Source organism: Gymnoscopelus microlampas (assembly GCF_963454915.1).
Source record: "Gymnoscopelus microlampas genome assembly, chromosome: 7".
NCBI lineage: Eukaryota > Metazoa > Chordata > Actinopteri > Myctophiformes > Myctophidae > Gymnoscopelus > Gymnoscopelus microlampas.
In genome coordinates, this window is record NC_139944.1 from 52,466,234 (window position 1) to 52,484,452 (window position 18,219).

The window sequence follows — 18,219 nt, forward strand, 5'->3', positions numbered from 1 at the left end:
CGTACTTCCGCCTCGTCATCGCTCCACTTCCTCCTTTCCCTTCTTGTTAGAGAAGGAGACACAGCGTCTGCCGAATCGTCCCTTCACACTTGGGCCCTTTTCACAGGTAAAGACTGTCGTTAGACGAAACAAAGTTTGAATAAAACATACTGGGTACTGTGCGTGAAGTACTTAACCGTGTTATCGTTCTTGAAATACTCACTTTAAGAGTTTAATTCGGACCCAAAAAACACCCGGCGAGTGGCTCAGTGATTTTCAGGGCCACATGGTGGACGTTAGAGAGAGCGCCATTACCCACAGTCACGTGGTTTGCTTTGCATCGCTACCACGTCGTGTGATGTTAAATGTAACTTGAGTCATGTCAGTTTGTATAACGGCGCAAGAGTTATAACGTGATATCAATGATCCATTGGTCACAGTTAAAAACATGGACAATTCTAGCTCCTCGTTCGGAACCTCTCCCTCCCGCTACCTAAGCTCAGAGATGAGGTCCCGCTGTAGCGGGTACCCGCAGAGGTTAGAGTCCGTTCAAACGTAGTGAGGATCACCTTTTTAGCCACTTCGTATCCAAATAGTAAAGGTGGTCCCAGACACCTACGGATGTTTGAGGCTTTTACGGAAAGTTAACTTTGTAGTACGGCCCGGGGTTGAAAGCCCCGTTTAAATTTCTTATTTTAGTTAGCCTGTGCCATGTTTTCCTACTGGCAGGTGCCAGTACTGCTCACGGATTCGGCCACAAGGCACAGGCAGACTGACTGAATTTGTGATTTAAAAGGTTTCTTTCAACCCCGTCCTATAAGATTTACTCTCCGGAAAAACCTTTAACATATGTAGGAGTCTGGGACTACCTTACGTTTTGGATACGATGTGGCGAAAAGCTCTGCCGGGAGCCGGTACAGCGGGACTAGTTTTTAACCTTTCATCATGATGTGAGTGCACGGGGATCTCATTTTAAATAAGCCATTGTGCTTTTATGAGCGATCCAGTTTAGAAGACCTTGTGTTGTGAATTGTACTTAAATGTACTGTTTCCATGTCTTTCTAAATAAAGTATTCAATCAATCAAACCTCATCATGGAGCTATCGTGGAGAATGAGGTTCCAAACGGGCCTAGTTTGATGTTAAGAAATGCATTTACATTAATATTGGTTAAACATTGAGCAAATGTACATGTTTACAGGTGCATTAAGCACTTTTGATGCACCTTTTTGCTGGTCAAGTATGGTAACATTTCAATGTTTGCACTTACAACGTGCCTGTTACTGTGATATTGTATGATACAGTTAACTACTGAATGGCTTTTTATTGGGATCATTGATGCTACAGTTATAGCCCTAGAATGGCTCTGATCTCACATTCATATATTCCAAATACACAGCCATAGATCGCAGAAAACGTGGTGTTAAAATATCTCCTTTTCCACGAGATAAGCACGGACAGCCTTCTCTGCTGCAATGACTGCTGGACTTAACATTTGAAAACCTCCTTTGGCAACAGTCAGTTTTGGAAACAAATCTATGGGGCACACATTGACAGGTGCATTCCGATTGATGCGGGGTCATCACACCACCTGCCAATTGTGTGCCCCATACATTGGTTCTGGGGCACGGAAGGAAGTTATCAAATGTTAACTCCTGCACTCATTTTGGGCCCCTTGCCTGGACAGAAAGTCATCCGTGTGAAGCTTGTGGAAAAGTGGAGATTTTATTAAACACGTTTTCTGGCAGAACTTTCAAATGGGTTTGAAACTAGAGGACACTATCTGACTCAAAGTCTTACAAAATAATTATTGAAACTAGAGGACAATATCTGACTCGAAGTCTTACAAAATAATTATTGGGTGAGTAGACATGCAGTGCAGACCACTCTTATGCCGCCCAGATCAGTGTGCTAAACAGGCACGGATAGGACCGATCTATGGCTGAGTATTTGGACTATATGAAATGTATGTAAGATCGCAGACATTCTATGGCTACTACAGTTACAGACCGAATGTTATTTTGGAGAATTCATGGTGAAAGGGTTACAGGGTTATCCTTGTATGTGTTAACATAATGCTGCTAAAATATGGTACATTTATTCATGAAAGGGACAAGGACTGACAGTTACAAATGGCTCCATATATGGGCATTCAAGGGACTGACAGATAAAGAGATGGGCACATTAGTCGGATTGGTGGTGCGATGTAGGTGTAAAGGCAGCGGCCTGAACTCTTATGTGAGGGCTGTGTAGTGGCCTGAACCTTTAACATATGGGGACGTCAGCGCGGTATTAGACCGGACGTCAGTGGGGCATGGATTGGGCTGGAATAGTGCCAAAATTGGAGATGTATGACATCATCCCTACACCATAGGCCTATATGATTAAAACTGAATTGAATGTACACGATATACTGACATCTGTATCCTCTTCCTTTTGCTCCATTATAGATTGAAACCATGGGCCGCCGACCAGCCCGGTGCTACCGGTATTGCAAGAACAAGCCTTACCCCAAGTCCCGCTTCTGCAGGGGTGTCCCCGACCCCAAGATCAGGATCTTCGACCTGGGCAGGAAGAAGGCCCACGTGGAGGAGTTCCCCCTGTGCGGTCACATGGTCTCCGACGAGCACGAGCAGCTGTCCTCGGAGGCCCTGGAGGCGGCGCGCATCTGTGCCAACAAGTACATGGTGAAGACCTGCGGCAAGGACGGCTTCCACATCCGCGTGCGCGTGCACCCCTTCCACGTGGTCCGCATCAACAAGATGTTGTCCTGTGCCGGGGCCGATAGGCTCCAGACGGGGATGCGCGGCGCCTTCGGCAAGCCCCTGGGCACCGTGGCCCGCGTGGACATCGGTCAGGTGATCATGTCCGTGCGCACCAAGGCCAGCAACAGGGAGCACGTGATCGAGGCCCTGCGCAGAGCCAAGTTCAAGTTCCCCGGGCGCCAGAAGATCCACATCTCCAAGAAGTACGGCTTCACCAAGTTCAACGCCTGCGACTTCGACGGCATGATGGCCGAGAAGCGGCTGATTCCCGACGGCTGCGGCGTGAAGTACATCTCCAGCCACGGCCCCCTGAAGCGCTGGAAGTCCCTGCATGCCACCAAGTAGAGCTTCTCACAACCTATTTCAAGCCGTTCGGGTGTGGGACAATGGGGAGAAAAAAAAGCGTATTTTATTTGTATACATTATAGTCATTTTCGATATATTGTATGAAATAAAATAAAGATAATCTCACATCCACCATCCTGCCTGCTGTCTCTCCATATTTGGGCAAGCCTGAAATACATAATTAAAAACAACTTTTATTGGTGAAAAGACAGAACAGGACATAGGTGCCATAAATTATAAACGATAATATATATGTTCAAAATCTGATATAAGTGGAATGATTCATTCACAACAAAAAAAGTATGTAGGTTTATGGATGAGGACCAGGTATTTTGGAGAAGCACTGGGTTATCAATTTAATGTATAGAACAATTTGCTCTATTAGCAGGTTATGCCAAAAACGAAATATTAAAAATTACAGATCTACATGCTCAAAACATTGATTGAATACTTTATCAACAGTTTGAAAAAGGTACAGAGGTACAGTTATACAATAATGCTAAAAGAATAACACAAAAAGCATCTGAGAGCTTGTTTCCATTGTGGTCCTGTGTATTCAATTGATCATGAGCAGGGGTCATCAATATGTCCGTGCACAGACAAATGTGTCCGTGGCGATACTTGTCCATGACTGGTAAATTTTAGATTTTGTTTTTACACACCATTATAATGTTCTTATTTTGATCATAAGACCCAATTACTGAATGTCAGTCTCTAGGTTCTCTTCAGAATATCTTTGACAGTAATTTACTGACACTATGTATGGCACATTTGGAGTCCACTAGGACAGTGTTTCTCATACGTTTTATTTTCAAGGACCCCCATAACTCTAAGAGTGTACAAAAGTAACCAAATGGACCCGTAGGTTACATTTGTACACTGTCAGAGTTACAGACCTGTAATGGTCATTTAGGGCCAACTCTTTTTATATTATGTCTACTAATTTTGTATGTCCATGGCATAAACAACATTTTGACAAATGTCTACTGCAAGCCAGCATGGCGGTGACCCTTGATTATGAGTCATGACAAATAAAGACATGCAATACTATACAAGAGATCATCAATACTAGGAGCAGTAAAAGTATATTTAAAGAAACTTTTGGGGGATCTTTTATTTTGCCAAGCGAGAAGACTTGTGTAGGTCCAGTTACAAATTGCAGACGGGTGCTCTTTTATGGTGATTTTGAAGGAGCGTAGAGGGTCACTTTTTGATGGCTGGTGGTAGGGCATTCCACGTTTTGGTGGCATAACCGTAGAATGAATTAATCCCCATCATGTTTATGCCAAATCTGGGGGGAAAGATCAGTGGAGCGCCCTGCCCCTCATGTGTCGTGCCCGTGGGCATCACTCACTTTTTTGAGGTAGTCAAACAGGTACATGGGCACAGACTGGTCGTTTGAGTGTACTGAAACGGCTTATATTAACCCATTCAAACCGGGAAAGCATCTGTCTAACCCCTTTATCCATTTTTTATACTTTGGCTGTTCGAAAATAGATCTACAAGCTCATAGCACGGCACCAGCTTGTAGATCTGCTATTTTTGAGAAATCTTGACCATTTTGTGAAAATATTTGAATATATATCTTGTTTTAAAGGGAACAAATCTCTGCTTCTGGGTCAAGGAAAATACATTTGTCAGAGAAACTGTTAGGATTTAGAAGACATTTGTAGAATCCCCGGAAGCAAAGATTTGAGTTACAAATGTTTGCTTTAAAAAAATATATATATATATTCAAAGATTTGCACAAATCTTCACAATCTTTAAAAAAATAGCAGATCTACAGCTTATTCCCCGGTCTAATTGGATTAATGTGGTATAATTCATAATATATTAAGTTTGGGTCCTGCATTGGGGATGTTGATACACCGTTCTGTCTCTTTAGGTCTTGAACCCCTCTGTCTGTAGAAGGGTTTTTCTGTGTGTGCTGGTAAAACCCATGCATGCACCCCAGTGGTGGACAAAGTACTCACATTCGTTAGGCAAGTGATTCTCAAACATTTTCATATCAAGGACCCCCAAATTGACACTTATTAGCCCGCGGACAGAAAAGATATGCCAGGGACCCCCATAAGAACTTTTTTTTAATGCCTCTCTAGCAGTGATTCTCAACCATTTAAATTTCAAGGACCCCCAGTTTGACATGCATTAGGGCTACGGACCCCCATTTAATGGCATTTTCTATGCCTAGGACCCCAATTTATATTGTAAAATCTATGTCAATTTAACTGAGAGTGTACAAATGGAACGGGTCCATTTGGTTCCATTTGTACACTCTCAGAGTTACAGACCCATAAGGGTTCATTTGGTTCCTACCCATTTAGCTGGGGACCCCCTGGAACTCCCTCAATGACCCCTGGGGGTCCCCGGACCCCACTTTGAGAACCAAGGCGTTAGGCTACTTAAGTAAAAGTATCTATACCACAATGTGGAAATACTCTGTTAAAAGAAAATGGTCCTGTATGCAAAATTTACTAGTAGTTAAAGTATAAAGGTATTGGCATCAAAACGTACTTATAATGCCAAAAGTAAAGGTACTCTTTTTATGCAGACTGTCCCATTTCACAAGTGTTCAAAATGTATAAAAACATTTTTTTTATAAAAAATAGCAGGTGTACAAGCTCGTAGCATGTGAGCTTGTATATCTGCTATTTTTGAAGGTAAGAGGAAGAGTGGGCACCTTTGTTGATGTAAAACTGTATTTGGTCCAAAATGTAATCCAAAAAATATAATTTGGAAAATGGTCTTAAGTAATGTTTTTATATATATGGATAATATGGATAAAGGGGTTAAAATGATTGTGATGCTGTATTAACACATTTTGCTGGGGACCCCCTAGGAACCCCCTCAAGGACCCCTGGCCTGGGGGTCCCCGGACCCCACTTGGAGAATGAACCACTCACCAACAATATACTGTTGGTCAAGGCTGGAAACGAAATGTCCGCCACTGGGTGGCGCCACTGAGCTAAGTATGAACGCTTCACGTCATGGGTAGAGAGAGGGAGACGGGTCCGGAATTCAACATTTACTTGAGTAAAAGTACAAAGGTATCGGTATCAAAATGTACTTAAAGTACAAAAGTAAAAGTACTCATTATGCAGAATGACCTGTTTCACAAGTTTTCAAATATATGTATAACATTTATTTAAAACATTTTGAAAATAGCATTGTGAGCTTGTAGATCGTCTATTTTCAATTGGCCGAAATGTATATATAGGGCTGCTGAAGTGGTTAATGTATGTTTTGTAATTATAATCCAAATCTACAAAGTAACTATTTCAAATAATTGTAGTGGAGTAAAAAAAAAGTACAACATTTGCCTCCGGATATCTAGTGAAGTAGAAGTAAAAGTATTGCAAATTGGAAATAGCTCCAGTCAAGTAAAACAAAAAAAAAACTCAAAATTGCACTTATAAGTACAGTACTTGAGTAAATGTACATAGTTACTTTACACCAACTGGCTAAAAGAATGAAGAACGCTGCTTCTGCCTCTTGTGCTGCGTGGTGGGTGTTGGGTTTCATGGCCAGGGGGCGGGCCTATAGAGTTATGGGTCGGCCTGTGGGTGGGCCTCAGACACAGGCAGACAGTGGAGTTAGGTGCTGACTTGTGTTCAGTTAGTGAGTAGTTAGTGATCAGATGTAGAGATACATTGTTTCAACTTTTACATGTAGATACAAACCTGTAACAATCCATTCTTTCTGCTGTTGTTGCGGGTCGACACACAGCGCATGGATCAAAGGGAACCTGAAGTCTTTGATCTTCTCAGGATTGTGTTATTATTATTATCATCTGCCAGGTGCACATAATAATATATCGTCTCCATAAATACTACTACGGTCTCTATTTGTTGTTGTTGTTGTTGTGATATTTAACATGAAGATGAACAGAGAGGTATTGGAGCGCATTGTTCAAGCCATTCTCCTCATCCACAGTAAGTATATCTATATATATATTCCTAATAGTGATGAGAGGTTGTTTATAAGTTAACGTCCGTGTTTTGTTCTGTCTGCGCATCATCTGTCTGTCTACAGCAGTGGTTCTAAAACTTTGTCATGTCAAGGACCCCCAAATTGACACTTATTAGCCCGCGGACCCCCATTTGAAAAGATAAGCCAGGGACCCCCATAAGAGAAAGATTTTTTTACGGCTCTAGCAGTGATTCTCAATCATTGTAATTTAAGGACCCCCCCTCAGTTTGACATGCATTAGGCTGCGGACCCCCATTTAATGGCATTTCAATCTGGGACCCCAATTCATATTGTAAAATCAATGTTAATTTAACTCAGAGTGTACAAATGGAACCAAATGGACCCTAACAGGTCCATTTGGTTCCATTTGTACGCTCTCAGAGTTACATACCGATAAGGGTCCATTTGGTTCCTATAAATCATTTAGCTGGGGACCCCCTGGTATCCCCTCAAGTACCCCTGGGTACTTGAGGTACCCAGGGGTACCTCAAGTACCCCACTTACAGTTATGTTGCACGTTTTGGTTGTTGATGTTGGTGTGTAGTAGCCTATATATTTAATATAATTTTATATATTATATATTATTATTATTATTATATATATTATAATTATTATATTTATCATTATTATTTAGTAGCATATATATTCTTGGGTGATGATGGGAGCTTCTTTAACGTGAGTATTGTTCTTCCTGTGACTCATAGCATGTCTGTCTACAGTTATGTTGTTGTTGCACGTTTTGGTCGTTGATGTTGGTGTGCAGTCATCAACATTCATGATGAATTGCATACGAAAGAAAGAACCAAAATTATATTTCGAAGAGCTTTTTGTAAATGGAAGCTGTATAGAGAGCATGATATATCAGTGATGCTTTATGGATGGGGGTTGGGACATAATAAGAAACAAGCTTTATTGTGATGAACTTTTAAACTTAAAGCAGCAACTAGTTTCATGGGATTTGAATTCGGGTTTCCCCACTTTCCCTCCTCCGCTTGGCCAGTTCTCAATATTATGGGCTTGGGTTTATGAGCTTCGGGCAGTACTACTTGTCAAGTAGTACGATTGATTAATCGAAGAATTCGATTAATCATGAAAAGTTATTGATAGAGAATAATCCCCCAACGATACATTGATTAGTTGTGGCCCTACTGTTGCAATGAAGGCTACTGAACCTGTTAAGTAGGTAGGGTAAGTGATTTTCTTTGGTTAAAATAAGTGTATAGCTCTATATTCTGATAGTACTCATTGCTATAGAGTGTTTGTTCAGTAACAGGAGTCTCCATGGCTCTCCAGCTCTTTATTAAACAGAAAATACATTTTCAGGCCAGGATACCAATTTTATCCAATCAGGATAGGGAACCCAGTCAGGATACAGATTAAACAAGTGAAATTAGAAGTGATGACACTAAGAAATGAGCAGAACAAAATTGGAACTAGAACACTATAAAAATGAAGAGTACTCTCTCCTGATTGGCTGACATTTTGTCATCTATACCTGAAAATGTATTTTCTGTTTATTAAAGAGCTGGAGAGACGGAGAGACTCCTGTTACTGATCAAACACTCTATTGCAATGATCACTATCAGAATAGAGCACCGAAGTCTGACGTAATTTACACATCCTAGGTTTGTCTACCTGGTTCGCGGTTTTCCACCCCCATTCTGAATCCCCATAGACATATTTAATATTGCGTCAAATAAGAACTGTGTTCCAAAAATAAACTAATGATCCTGGCGGTTTTACTCTTATGGATATGAAGCATCAACTGACGGTGAGAAAACGATAATGTTACTTCCGCCAAATTAGTTACATTTTTGCCAGAAACAGACTGTAACAAATATAAGTGACTGACTATCATAAACGATACAGAACCTCCTCCCTGACAATATCGCCGAGACAGTTTGTTTATTTTTGGACCACAATTCTTATATGAGACGATTCTAAGATGACCCAATGTTATTCTCCATAGAGAAATTACTTTACGAACCTGGGGATGAACGAGTGATGTCAGGACTTCTGTACTCTATATAGTGCTTTAAGCTTTTAACAAAAACCTTTTTGTTTTGACCAAAACATATCACTTACCCTACCTTTGAAGCAAATTAGTCATTGAAGTAGCTACATAAAATAGCTTCACTGTCATCCTGCATAAAGGAACAGCTTCCTGTAACGTTGATGATTGATGGTCCGGTTACAGTAGGCTGTGTTTGTACAGTTAACTGACCGTGTCTGTGTTATAGTCATTATGCCTCTCATTTTCCTCATGTTTCTATTTCAGTCCCCATGGCCCTCCTCTTCACTGCAGGTCTGTTTTCTCAGTGTGTGTGTGTGTGTGCGTGCGTGCGTGTGTGTGTGTGTGTGTGTGTGTGTGTGTGTGTGTGTGTGCGTGCGTGCGTGCGTGCGTGTGTGAGTTTGTGTGTGTGTGTGCGTGTGTAAGCGAGAGAGAGCATACATGTGCATGTGCTGTATACATGTGCATGTGTGCATGAACATGCTTGTATTCTTGCATGTGTTTTCATGGAAACATATTGTGTTTAGTGGTTCTCAAGCATCTTCATGTAAAGGACCCCCAAATTGATATGTATGTTGGCCACAGACTCCCGTCTGAAAATAATCTGTGCCACGAACCCCCATAAGAGAAGTTTTGTCAATATTTGACAAGATTGTTCAAAAACAGCTTATCTATACAAGCACTCAACGTGTCATTGAGAGCTTGTAGATTGGCTGTTTTCAAATTGCTGAAATAATTGCTCCATTGATTAGAAATTGATCATTCAAATTATGCTCCTCAATGACTTACATTGTACAGTGAAACAGCTCTCAAAGTCACTCTTTTGGCATGTAAACGAACACAGACAAAGCTGATTCAGACAATATAGAACATCAACAAACCCAGTACTGTTTATTCTTTTAAATAAAAATGTTAACTTCCTGTTGCGGGTTGTCTTCCTAATAGAAAATAAGAAGTTGACGATTCTTATTTAAACAGTACTGGGTTTGGTGATGTTCTATATTGTGTGAATCAACTTTGTTTGCGTTTGTTTACATGCTAAAAGAGTGACTTTGAGAGCTGTTTCACCTTGCAATGTAAGTCAATGAGGAGCATATTTTGAATGATGAATTTTATAATCAATGGAGCAATTATTTTTTAATTCTTGTCCACCTTTGGAGTTACATCAAAAACACATTTTGCTGGGGACCCCCCTTGGGAACCCCCTCATGCATGGACGGACACCTGGGGGTCCCCGGAGGACCCCCACTCACTTTGAGAACCAGCGGTTTACAGTATAATGAATAATATTGTCTTTCGTTCAAATCAAATCAAATCACTCAGTGTCAGGCCAGGACAGCAGCAGCAGTGTGGTGGTGGCCGGGTACAACGTGAGCGCCCCCGCCGGCACGCAGGTGGTACTGCAGTGTGTGAGCGGCCGCATGGTGTGGACCAGGGACCGGCTGAAGGACCGGCAGAGGGTGCTCCACTGGGACCTGTACCGAGCCCGGCCCGAGTACTCCATGGAGAGGCTGGCTGACATGTTCTCTGCAGGTAAGCTGTGGTTCTCAACCTGTTCAGGCTGGGACCCCCCAAAATAATCCTATTTGAACTGGGGACCCCCCCCCAAAAAAATAATCATATTTGAACAAACTGGGGATCCCTCAAAATAATCATATTTGAACTGGGGACCCCCAAAATAATCCTATTTGAACTGGGGACCCCCAAAATAATCCTACTGGAACTGGGGACCCCCTAAAATAATCATATTTGAACAAACTGGGGACCCCCCAAAATAATCATATTTGAACTGGGGACCCCCAAAATAATCCTACTGGAACTGGGGACCCCCTAAAATAATCATATTTGAACGAACTGGGGACCCCCCCAAAATAATCATATTTGAACTAGGATCCCTATTTTTCCAAATATTTTCATAAACAGTTAACAAACTCTTTTTGAATAGCCAACGTATACATGGATAAAGTGGTTAAAATGATTGTGATGCTGAATTAACTACTCTTGCTGGGGAACCCCCTATAGGGGTCCACGGACCCCACTTTGAGGCGATGCATGTAATAATGGTGACGTTGTTCTCTGCTGCAGGGGACCAGCGTATCTACAACTCCTACAACCAGGGCAGGATCAGCCTCAGCCAATCAGCCTTCAGGGACGGAAACTTCTCTCTCGTCATCCGAGGTAAAGGGGCGTAACTTCATGTCACACCCACCCACTGTCTTTGACCTTTGACCTCCTCAACGTCATTGGCAGTTTATGAATATCCTGCAGATTCTTATCAGTTGATGTTTATCAGTAACCAAGAAGAATGCAATCCCTCCTCAGGGATGTAACGTAATCAGATGCTCAGGTGCTTTACCCCCTGTGCCAAAAAAAGTTCCTATCACACAAAGATTTGGCGGCCCCCATGTAGTAACTGTGAGGACCCCCTAGGGCATTGGTTCTCAAAGTGGGGTTCGGGGACCCCCAGGGGTACTTGAGGGGGTTCCAGGGGGTCCCCAGCTAAATGATAGATTAGGCACCAAATGGACCCTTATGGGTCTGTAACTCTGAGAGTGTACAAATGTAACCAAATGGACCCTAACGGGTCCATTTGGTTCCATTTGTACACTCTCAGAGTTAAATTGACATAGATTTTACAATAGAAATTGCGGTCCAAGTGATAGAAATGCCATTAAATGGGGGTCTGTAGCCCTAATGCATGTCAAACTGGGGGTCCTTGAAATTAAAATGGTTGAGAATCATTGCTAGAGCCGTAAAAAATCTTCTCTTATTGGGGTCCCTGGCATATCTTTTGAAATGGGGGTCCGTGGGCTAATAAGTGTCAATTTGGGGGTCCTTGACATGAAAAAGTTTGAGAACCACTGCCCTAGGGGTCGCGGACCCCCTGTTGAAGACCCCTGCATTACGTTCATCATTCATTGGCATATGGTTCTGTGTTGTCTGTTTCCACATGGTGTAAACAAACAAGACGTCACCATGAACGACCGCGGCCTGTACTCCTGTAACCTCCACCATCACTACTGCCACCTGTACGAGACCATAAGAGTGCAGCTGAACGTCACCAAGTCACGTAAGTAGAGAGAACAGACCCTCCCTGAAGTGAGGTAACATGTCCCCACAAAGTATAATCATTATTTTAAATGATGATTGCACTTGTGGTCATGATTCATTTATCCATTAGTAGCAGTGTTGATTTTGACGTTGATGTTTTAGTTTTTGTCTAGTTTTAGTCGACGAAATATCATAAGATTATAGTCGACTAAATCTACAGTTGATTTAGTTGACTAAAATGTACTTTGGCGGTGCCTTGATGGCGTCGTAATGGCTGATTTTACACTTGGTTGCGTGCTGAAAATAGCCGATCTACAAGCTCACAACGTGTCGCAGCGTGGCGCGTTGTGAGCTTGTAGATCTTCTATTTTCAGAGCGCAACACCCGAGCGCAACCGAACATAAAATGACTTGTCTTTTAGTTCTATTGGAGCTCTTCTCCACTAGATCACTCACTAACATTTTAGTCTAGTCTTTATTTGTTGACGAAATTGTCAATATATTTAGTCGTAGTTTTAGTCATCGTAGCTTAGTTTTTATTTCGTTTTCGTCAGTGAAAAAAGCTTCACTTCTCTGTTGTGTGTGTGTGTGTGTGTGTGTGTGTGTGTGTGTGTGTGTGTGTGTGTGTGTGTGTGTGTGTGTGTGTGTGCGTGTGCGTGTGTGTGTGTTCCAGGTCGTAAGGAGCAGCGGTACTGGGATGGACAGAAGGCAGTGTATGTGGTGTTGCTAGGCAGCACGGTGGTTCTGCCCTGCGTCAACAGACGGAGCGTGTGGACGGACGGACACAGCGAGGAGGAGCAACAACAGGTGTGTGTGTTGACGTGGAAATCCTTGCTTACAATGTATGGACTACTCCAGTCGTTAAGTGGGGGGTCTTCAACGTTTTCAGGCCAAGGACCCCCAAACTGAGAGAGATGTGAAGCAGGGACCCCCCTCTATATTGTATAAAATTGTGTTTCAGGGGAAACTTTTTTTTTCTTTTTTCCCTTTACACCTTTATCTTTTTGCCAAAAATAGCCGATCTACAAGCTCACAAAGCCTCGCAGCGCGAGGCGTTGTGAGCTTGTAGATCTGCTATTTTCGGCTAATGTTCCCCTCAGAAAAGGGATGCTAAAAAAAAATCATATCACACAAAGATTTGGCGGACCCCCTGTAGTAACTCTGAGGACCCCCCTAGGGGTCCCGGACCCCCTGTTGAAGACCCCTGGCCTAGGGGAATAGAAACTCTCAAAAGATCAGATAAACCTTGACTCAAGATGCGATATCAAATGGTAATAGAAAGATGTATTTACAGCGCTGTAACATTCACACATCAGACATGTTGTTCCAGCAAGCCACAAAGATAGACTGACTTGCTCTTCTCTGGCGGTCAGCTCATAATTGGCTAAAGGAAAACATTATAACAATAATTAATTTGAATTCTTCTCCTGAGCTTGTTAGTGCTAAAATATAATCTCCTCTGCACAGCCATAATACAAAGGAGCCACTCACTTTCTGGCAGCTCTGACCTGCCGACCTAAACTCCCTATTCTCCGGCCTTATCAACAGAGAGGGTCTGGTTCTCAGCTCTCAAACTCAAACTAGCAACACAGACTAATCAATGCCAAGCAATATAAAATAATAATATAAATTCCCTTAATCAGTGTGTGTATTTATCAGTGGTGTAGAGTACTTACTCAAGTACTAACTCTTACTCTTGCAACGTTGACGTACTTTCCATTTGTTGTTACTTTATACTTCTACTCCACTACATCGCAGAATCAAATATTGTGAATAGAAATCGTATACATATCTAAAACATAGCAGACCTAATAAGCTCACAATGTGCATCGCATGCGTTGTTGTGAGCTTCTAGTAGTTGTACTATTTTCAAATACAATACAGGGTTTTATCAATATTATCTTCCAATACCATGATTGAATTGAGCAAAGATTTTAAATGCAGTCATTTTAATTGTAACAAAAAAAAACAGTACACTGTGGTATGGACACTTTTATTTCGGAGGTACTTCTTCCACACACTTCTGTTTATGTACAGTGTTTAAAGTCACTTTACATCAGAGTCCATTGCAGAGGAAAGTTGCAGCAGCGTAAATGACCCCTTCTTTGTTAGTAGGAAGCTGGCTGGATTGCGTTTTCACATTCATCACGTCAAGTCTCAAGTTTTGCAGTTTCAGAATATGTTGCACACGTGATACGTATACTGGAATTATTTTGCCAGTACCGTAGTTGACAGTTTCAGGTTGACCCACCTCGTTTCAAATGTTTGAAGTAAACTGGGCTTTAGAAGTTTATTACTGTGGGTTGCCTAGAGGCAACCACAGTATTGTTCTTGGTCACCTTTATTTATATAGTAGAGAACTTCCCCAAACTTTGGCGAGCTACTCCTCCCACAGTTTTCGCAGCGCACAGTGCGCACACACACACACACACACACACACACACACACACACACACACACACACACACACACACACACACACACACACACACACACACGAGTCATATGTCAAATCGACCTGCTTCATCTGGAATGGTCTGCTTTTTGATAGTCCATATATCGTTTGGCTTTTTGTTGGAGGTGCCTATTTTAATTTTTTTTTTTTTACAGAAATCATGATCGAAACGTCCAATCAACCCCAATTTTGAAGCATATGTGGAGGGTCCTCTGGTGCCACAAATGTTGTGGAAACATGACGGTTTTGGACCAATCCCTTCCAAATTAGTTACACATGATCTCAGGAGTCATGTGACTGTAATGTAATTGGCTTGCAAAATGAGTGGGAGGGGCCTATTAACAAATGTATAATCATGAACATCCAATCAACCCCAAACTTGAATTGCATGTGGCGTAGCCTCGAACGCCACTCCTTCCAGTGGATTCTTCGGGGTCCCGACGGCGCCCCGCAACCCCCGACTTGCGTCGGTGTGGTGCAACCACACTTGCAATTTCCTGAAATTGCACCTTACTAGTTGTAAATTATCGCTGGAATTCTTTAGCAAGTAGCTGCCGGTTTCAAACCCACGTTGTTTCAGATGTTCAAAGTAAACTGTGCTTTAGACATTTTTGTTTAGCTTTAGACTCATTCATTATGGACTACAGCATCATGTAGTCCACAATAATGAATCATGTGTAGTCTGCATTTATTCCAATCAAGAGACAAAGACAGGGTCATTTGAACCGTTCAGAACATTCAGTAACTATCAGGTTATGCAGTCTCTACGATGCAGACGATGCAGACGTCTCGTAGGCTCTTAAGAAACACATGTTGATACACACAGAGGAAAGCCTTTAGCGGTACACTTTGTGGCAAAAGCTTTAGTCAAAATGCTAAAGATTACTTTTTGTTGCTCTCCCCTCATGGAGCTACTTGCGGATTATACCAGGGTCAGTCCACCCTTAGGTGAACACGCACTGACCCTCTGCACCTTAATCCCCATGTATAACGCACAAACTTTTATTGTTTTTTTTTATTTTTTATATTTGCGCTCTTTTTAGCGGTGCCAACCGCTCTATACGTGGCTTTTGACTTTTGTATGTCCGTCCGTCCGTCCGTCCGTCCGGCCGGCGGTTTCAGCACGGGATGAGCACGGCAAAGAAGCAAACAGCTATAACTTCAGTTTGCAGCATGCCACCAAGTCCAAATTTGGTATGTGGACTTAGACCACCAATAGGGACGAGCATGAATTGATGACGTTATCAAAAAGGGGTCCAGGGACCCCCAGCGCCCGTATGAGCACGGGATGAGCACGGGATTTTAAACAGCTATAACTCCAGTTTGCAGCATGCCACCAAATCCACATTTGGTATGTGGACTTAGACCACCAATAGGCACGAGCATGAATTGATGAAGTTATCAAAGAGGGGTCCAGGGACCCCCCGCGCCCGTATGAGCACGGGATGAGCACAGGATTTTAAACAGCTATAACTCCAGTTTGCAGCATGCCACCAAGTCCACATTTGGTATGTGGACTTAGACCACCAATAGGCACGAGCATGAATTGATGAAGTTATCAAAGAGGGGTCCAGGGACCCCCCGCGCCCGTATGAGCACGGGATGAGCACGGGATTTTAAACAGCTATAACTCCAGTTTGCAGCATGCCACCAAGTCCACATTTGGTATGTGGACTTAGACCACCAATAGGGCCCAGCATGAATTGCTGAAGCCCCGCCCCCTCTGTCTTCCCATTGGCTGGCCTTCAAACAGCCATAACTCAAGTTCGCAGCATGCTATGGAGTACAAATTTTGTACATGGACTAAAGCCAGCAATAGGGACTAACTGTCATTACTTAAGCCCCGCCCCCTCTGTCTGCCCATTGGCTGGGCTTTAAACAGCCATCATTCCAGTTTGCAGCATGCTCCCAAGTACAAATTTGGTAAGTGGACTCAGACCACCAATAGGGACGCATTGAAATGAGTTAAGGCCCGCCCCAAAGGCACCGCTTCCTTCACACAGGGTGTGATTTTTTCTCTCTAAGCACCTTAGCGTCTATAAGTATATCATGCACAGTATACATACATTGCTGCTATGCTCAGGCACCTTAGTTTGTCTCTTATCTCAGGTACTTTGTAAATATGTAGATAACTTGTTTTTGGCCTTCTATTGTTCTCTTGTTGATCTCCTTCCCACTTGCCCCCCTACCCCTCTTCTTCTTCTCTCTCCCCACTCTTCTTTCTACGGAATCTAACGTTGCGATGGGAGTGATGTACAAAAACGAATTTCACCCACTTTTTTACCTTGTAAACCTGTGATGTGACAATAAACCTGATTCTGATTCTGATTCTGATTTCTGTAGGGTTCTCCAGTAAACTATCTATCAGTTATGCACAGTGGTGGAAAAAGTACTCAAATGTTTTACTTAAGTAAAAGTAATAAATACTGATAAAGTCATCAAAGTCTGTAAAAAGTAACTCATTTAAGTCAAAGCACTTGAAAGTTACTAAATTGAGTAAAAATACTTGCGCACGCACATTCACGCGCGCTCACACACGCACACACACACACACACACACACACACACACACACTAAAACGACCGATCTGCCACTATAAAGTCATTTTAAAGCAGTCTTAGGCTAAAAATAGCTTAATGAAATGAACTCATGAAATGCACCTCTCTCTTCACACTGGGTGTGGTTCTGGTTCCTTAATGTGTTCTTGGTCCACATCCACATCATCATCCAGGTGGTCCACTGGGACCGCCAGTCCCCGGGGGTCCTCCACGACCGCGCCGACCGGCTGGTGGACCTGTACGCCTCGGGGGAGCAACGCAGCTACGGCTCCATGTTCCTTCAGATGAAGATGAACATCAGCAACCAGGCCTTCACTCAGGGAGACTTCTCACTGGTTATATCTGACCTGCAGGTGGGTGTAGTGTGTGTGTGTGTGTGTGTGTGTGTGTGTGTGTGTGTGTGTGTGTGTGTGTGTGTGTGTGTGTGTGTGTGTGTGTGTGTGTGTGTGTGTGTGTGTGTGTGTGCGTGTGCGCATTAAATTATGAAAAATAATCCATAATTGAATGGTGAAAAAAAAACTATGAATTATCCATCTCTACATTGTGTATGTCAGGGTTCCCCAATTAGTTTTCCCCAAGGGCCAAATTATGTCTAGGGTACCAAGCCGAGGGCCACCCAACCTGCGAACAGATTGGGGCTTTGGGGGGCGGCGTTCCCGCTACTCCAGTGACAGTGCAGATACTAGTGTTGTTGCTGCTCTTACCACCATTATTATAATTATTATTGGTTGTGGTACTCATAATTTATCCCGGGGATTCGATAGTTTTTTTTTTGATTTTCTGACCTCAATTACACCCCAAAAAACTGAACTTTGAACATTCAGTGGATTTTCCGTGGTTTTTCCGTGGTTTGGGGTTTTCGGAATAATTAGGCCCGTGAATGGCCCGTGGACTTTGATGTCAAAGTACATTAATCCCGCCCCCTCCCCTCGGAGCGGAGGCGATGATTTTCCCAATTTTCCCAATTTCCCAATTTTTACATGACACCATCGTGCGACAAATGATAAAATAGGGCTTATGTGGATAATTGATTAATTAATATAAATGTAAAAATAAATATATTAGAAATGTGCCTCTAGATTATTCAG

General features: G+C 42.6%; 2 protein-coding genes across 3 annotated transcripts in view; both read left to right on the plus strand.

Annotated features, from left to right (window-relative positions):
* Positions 1-38: 38 nt before the first annotated feature.
* Positions 39-3,223, plus strand: LOC311049001 (large ribosomal subunit protein uL16). Its single transcript, XM_084062414.1, has 2 exons — positions 39-106; positions 2,429-3,223. The coding sequence occupies exon 2, from the start codon at positions 2,438-2,440 to the stop codon at positions 3,086-3,088; it is 651 nt and encodes a 216-aa protein (XP_083918540.1). The 5' UTR covers positions 39-106; positions 2,429-2,437; the 3' UTR covers positions 3,089-3,223.
* Positions 3,224-6,662: 3,439 nt separating this feature from the next.
* LOC311049204 (matrix remodeling-associated protein 8-like) overlaps positions 6,663-18,219 on the plus strand; it is a 30,899-nt gene continuing 19,342 nt past the window's right edge. For both annotated transcript variants that reach the window (XM_084062697.1, XM_084062696.1), the window contains exons 1-7: positions 6,663-7,020; positions 9,336-9,362; positions 10,392-10,601; positions 11,154-11,246; positions 12,037-12,138; positions 12,792-12,925; positions 17,305-17,484. In XM_084062697.1, the coding sequence (XP_083918823.1) occupies positions 6,963-7,020; positions 9,336-9,362; positions 10,392-10,601; positions 11,154-11,246; positions 12,037-12,138; positions 12,792-12,925; positions 17,305-17,484 (804 nt within the window). In that variant the 5' untranslated portion in view covers positions 6,663-6,962. The remainder of the gene's footprint in view (positions 7,021-9,335; positions 9,363-10,391; positions 10,602-11,153; positions 11,247-12,036; positions 12,139-12,791; positions 12,926-17,304; positions 17,485-18,219) is intronic.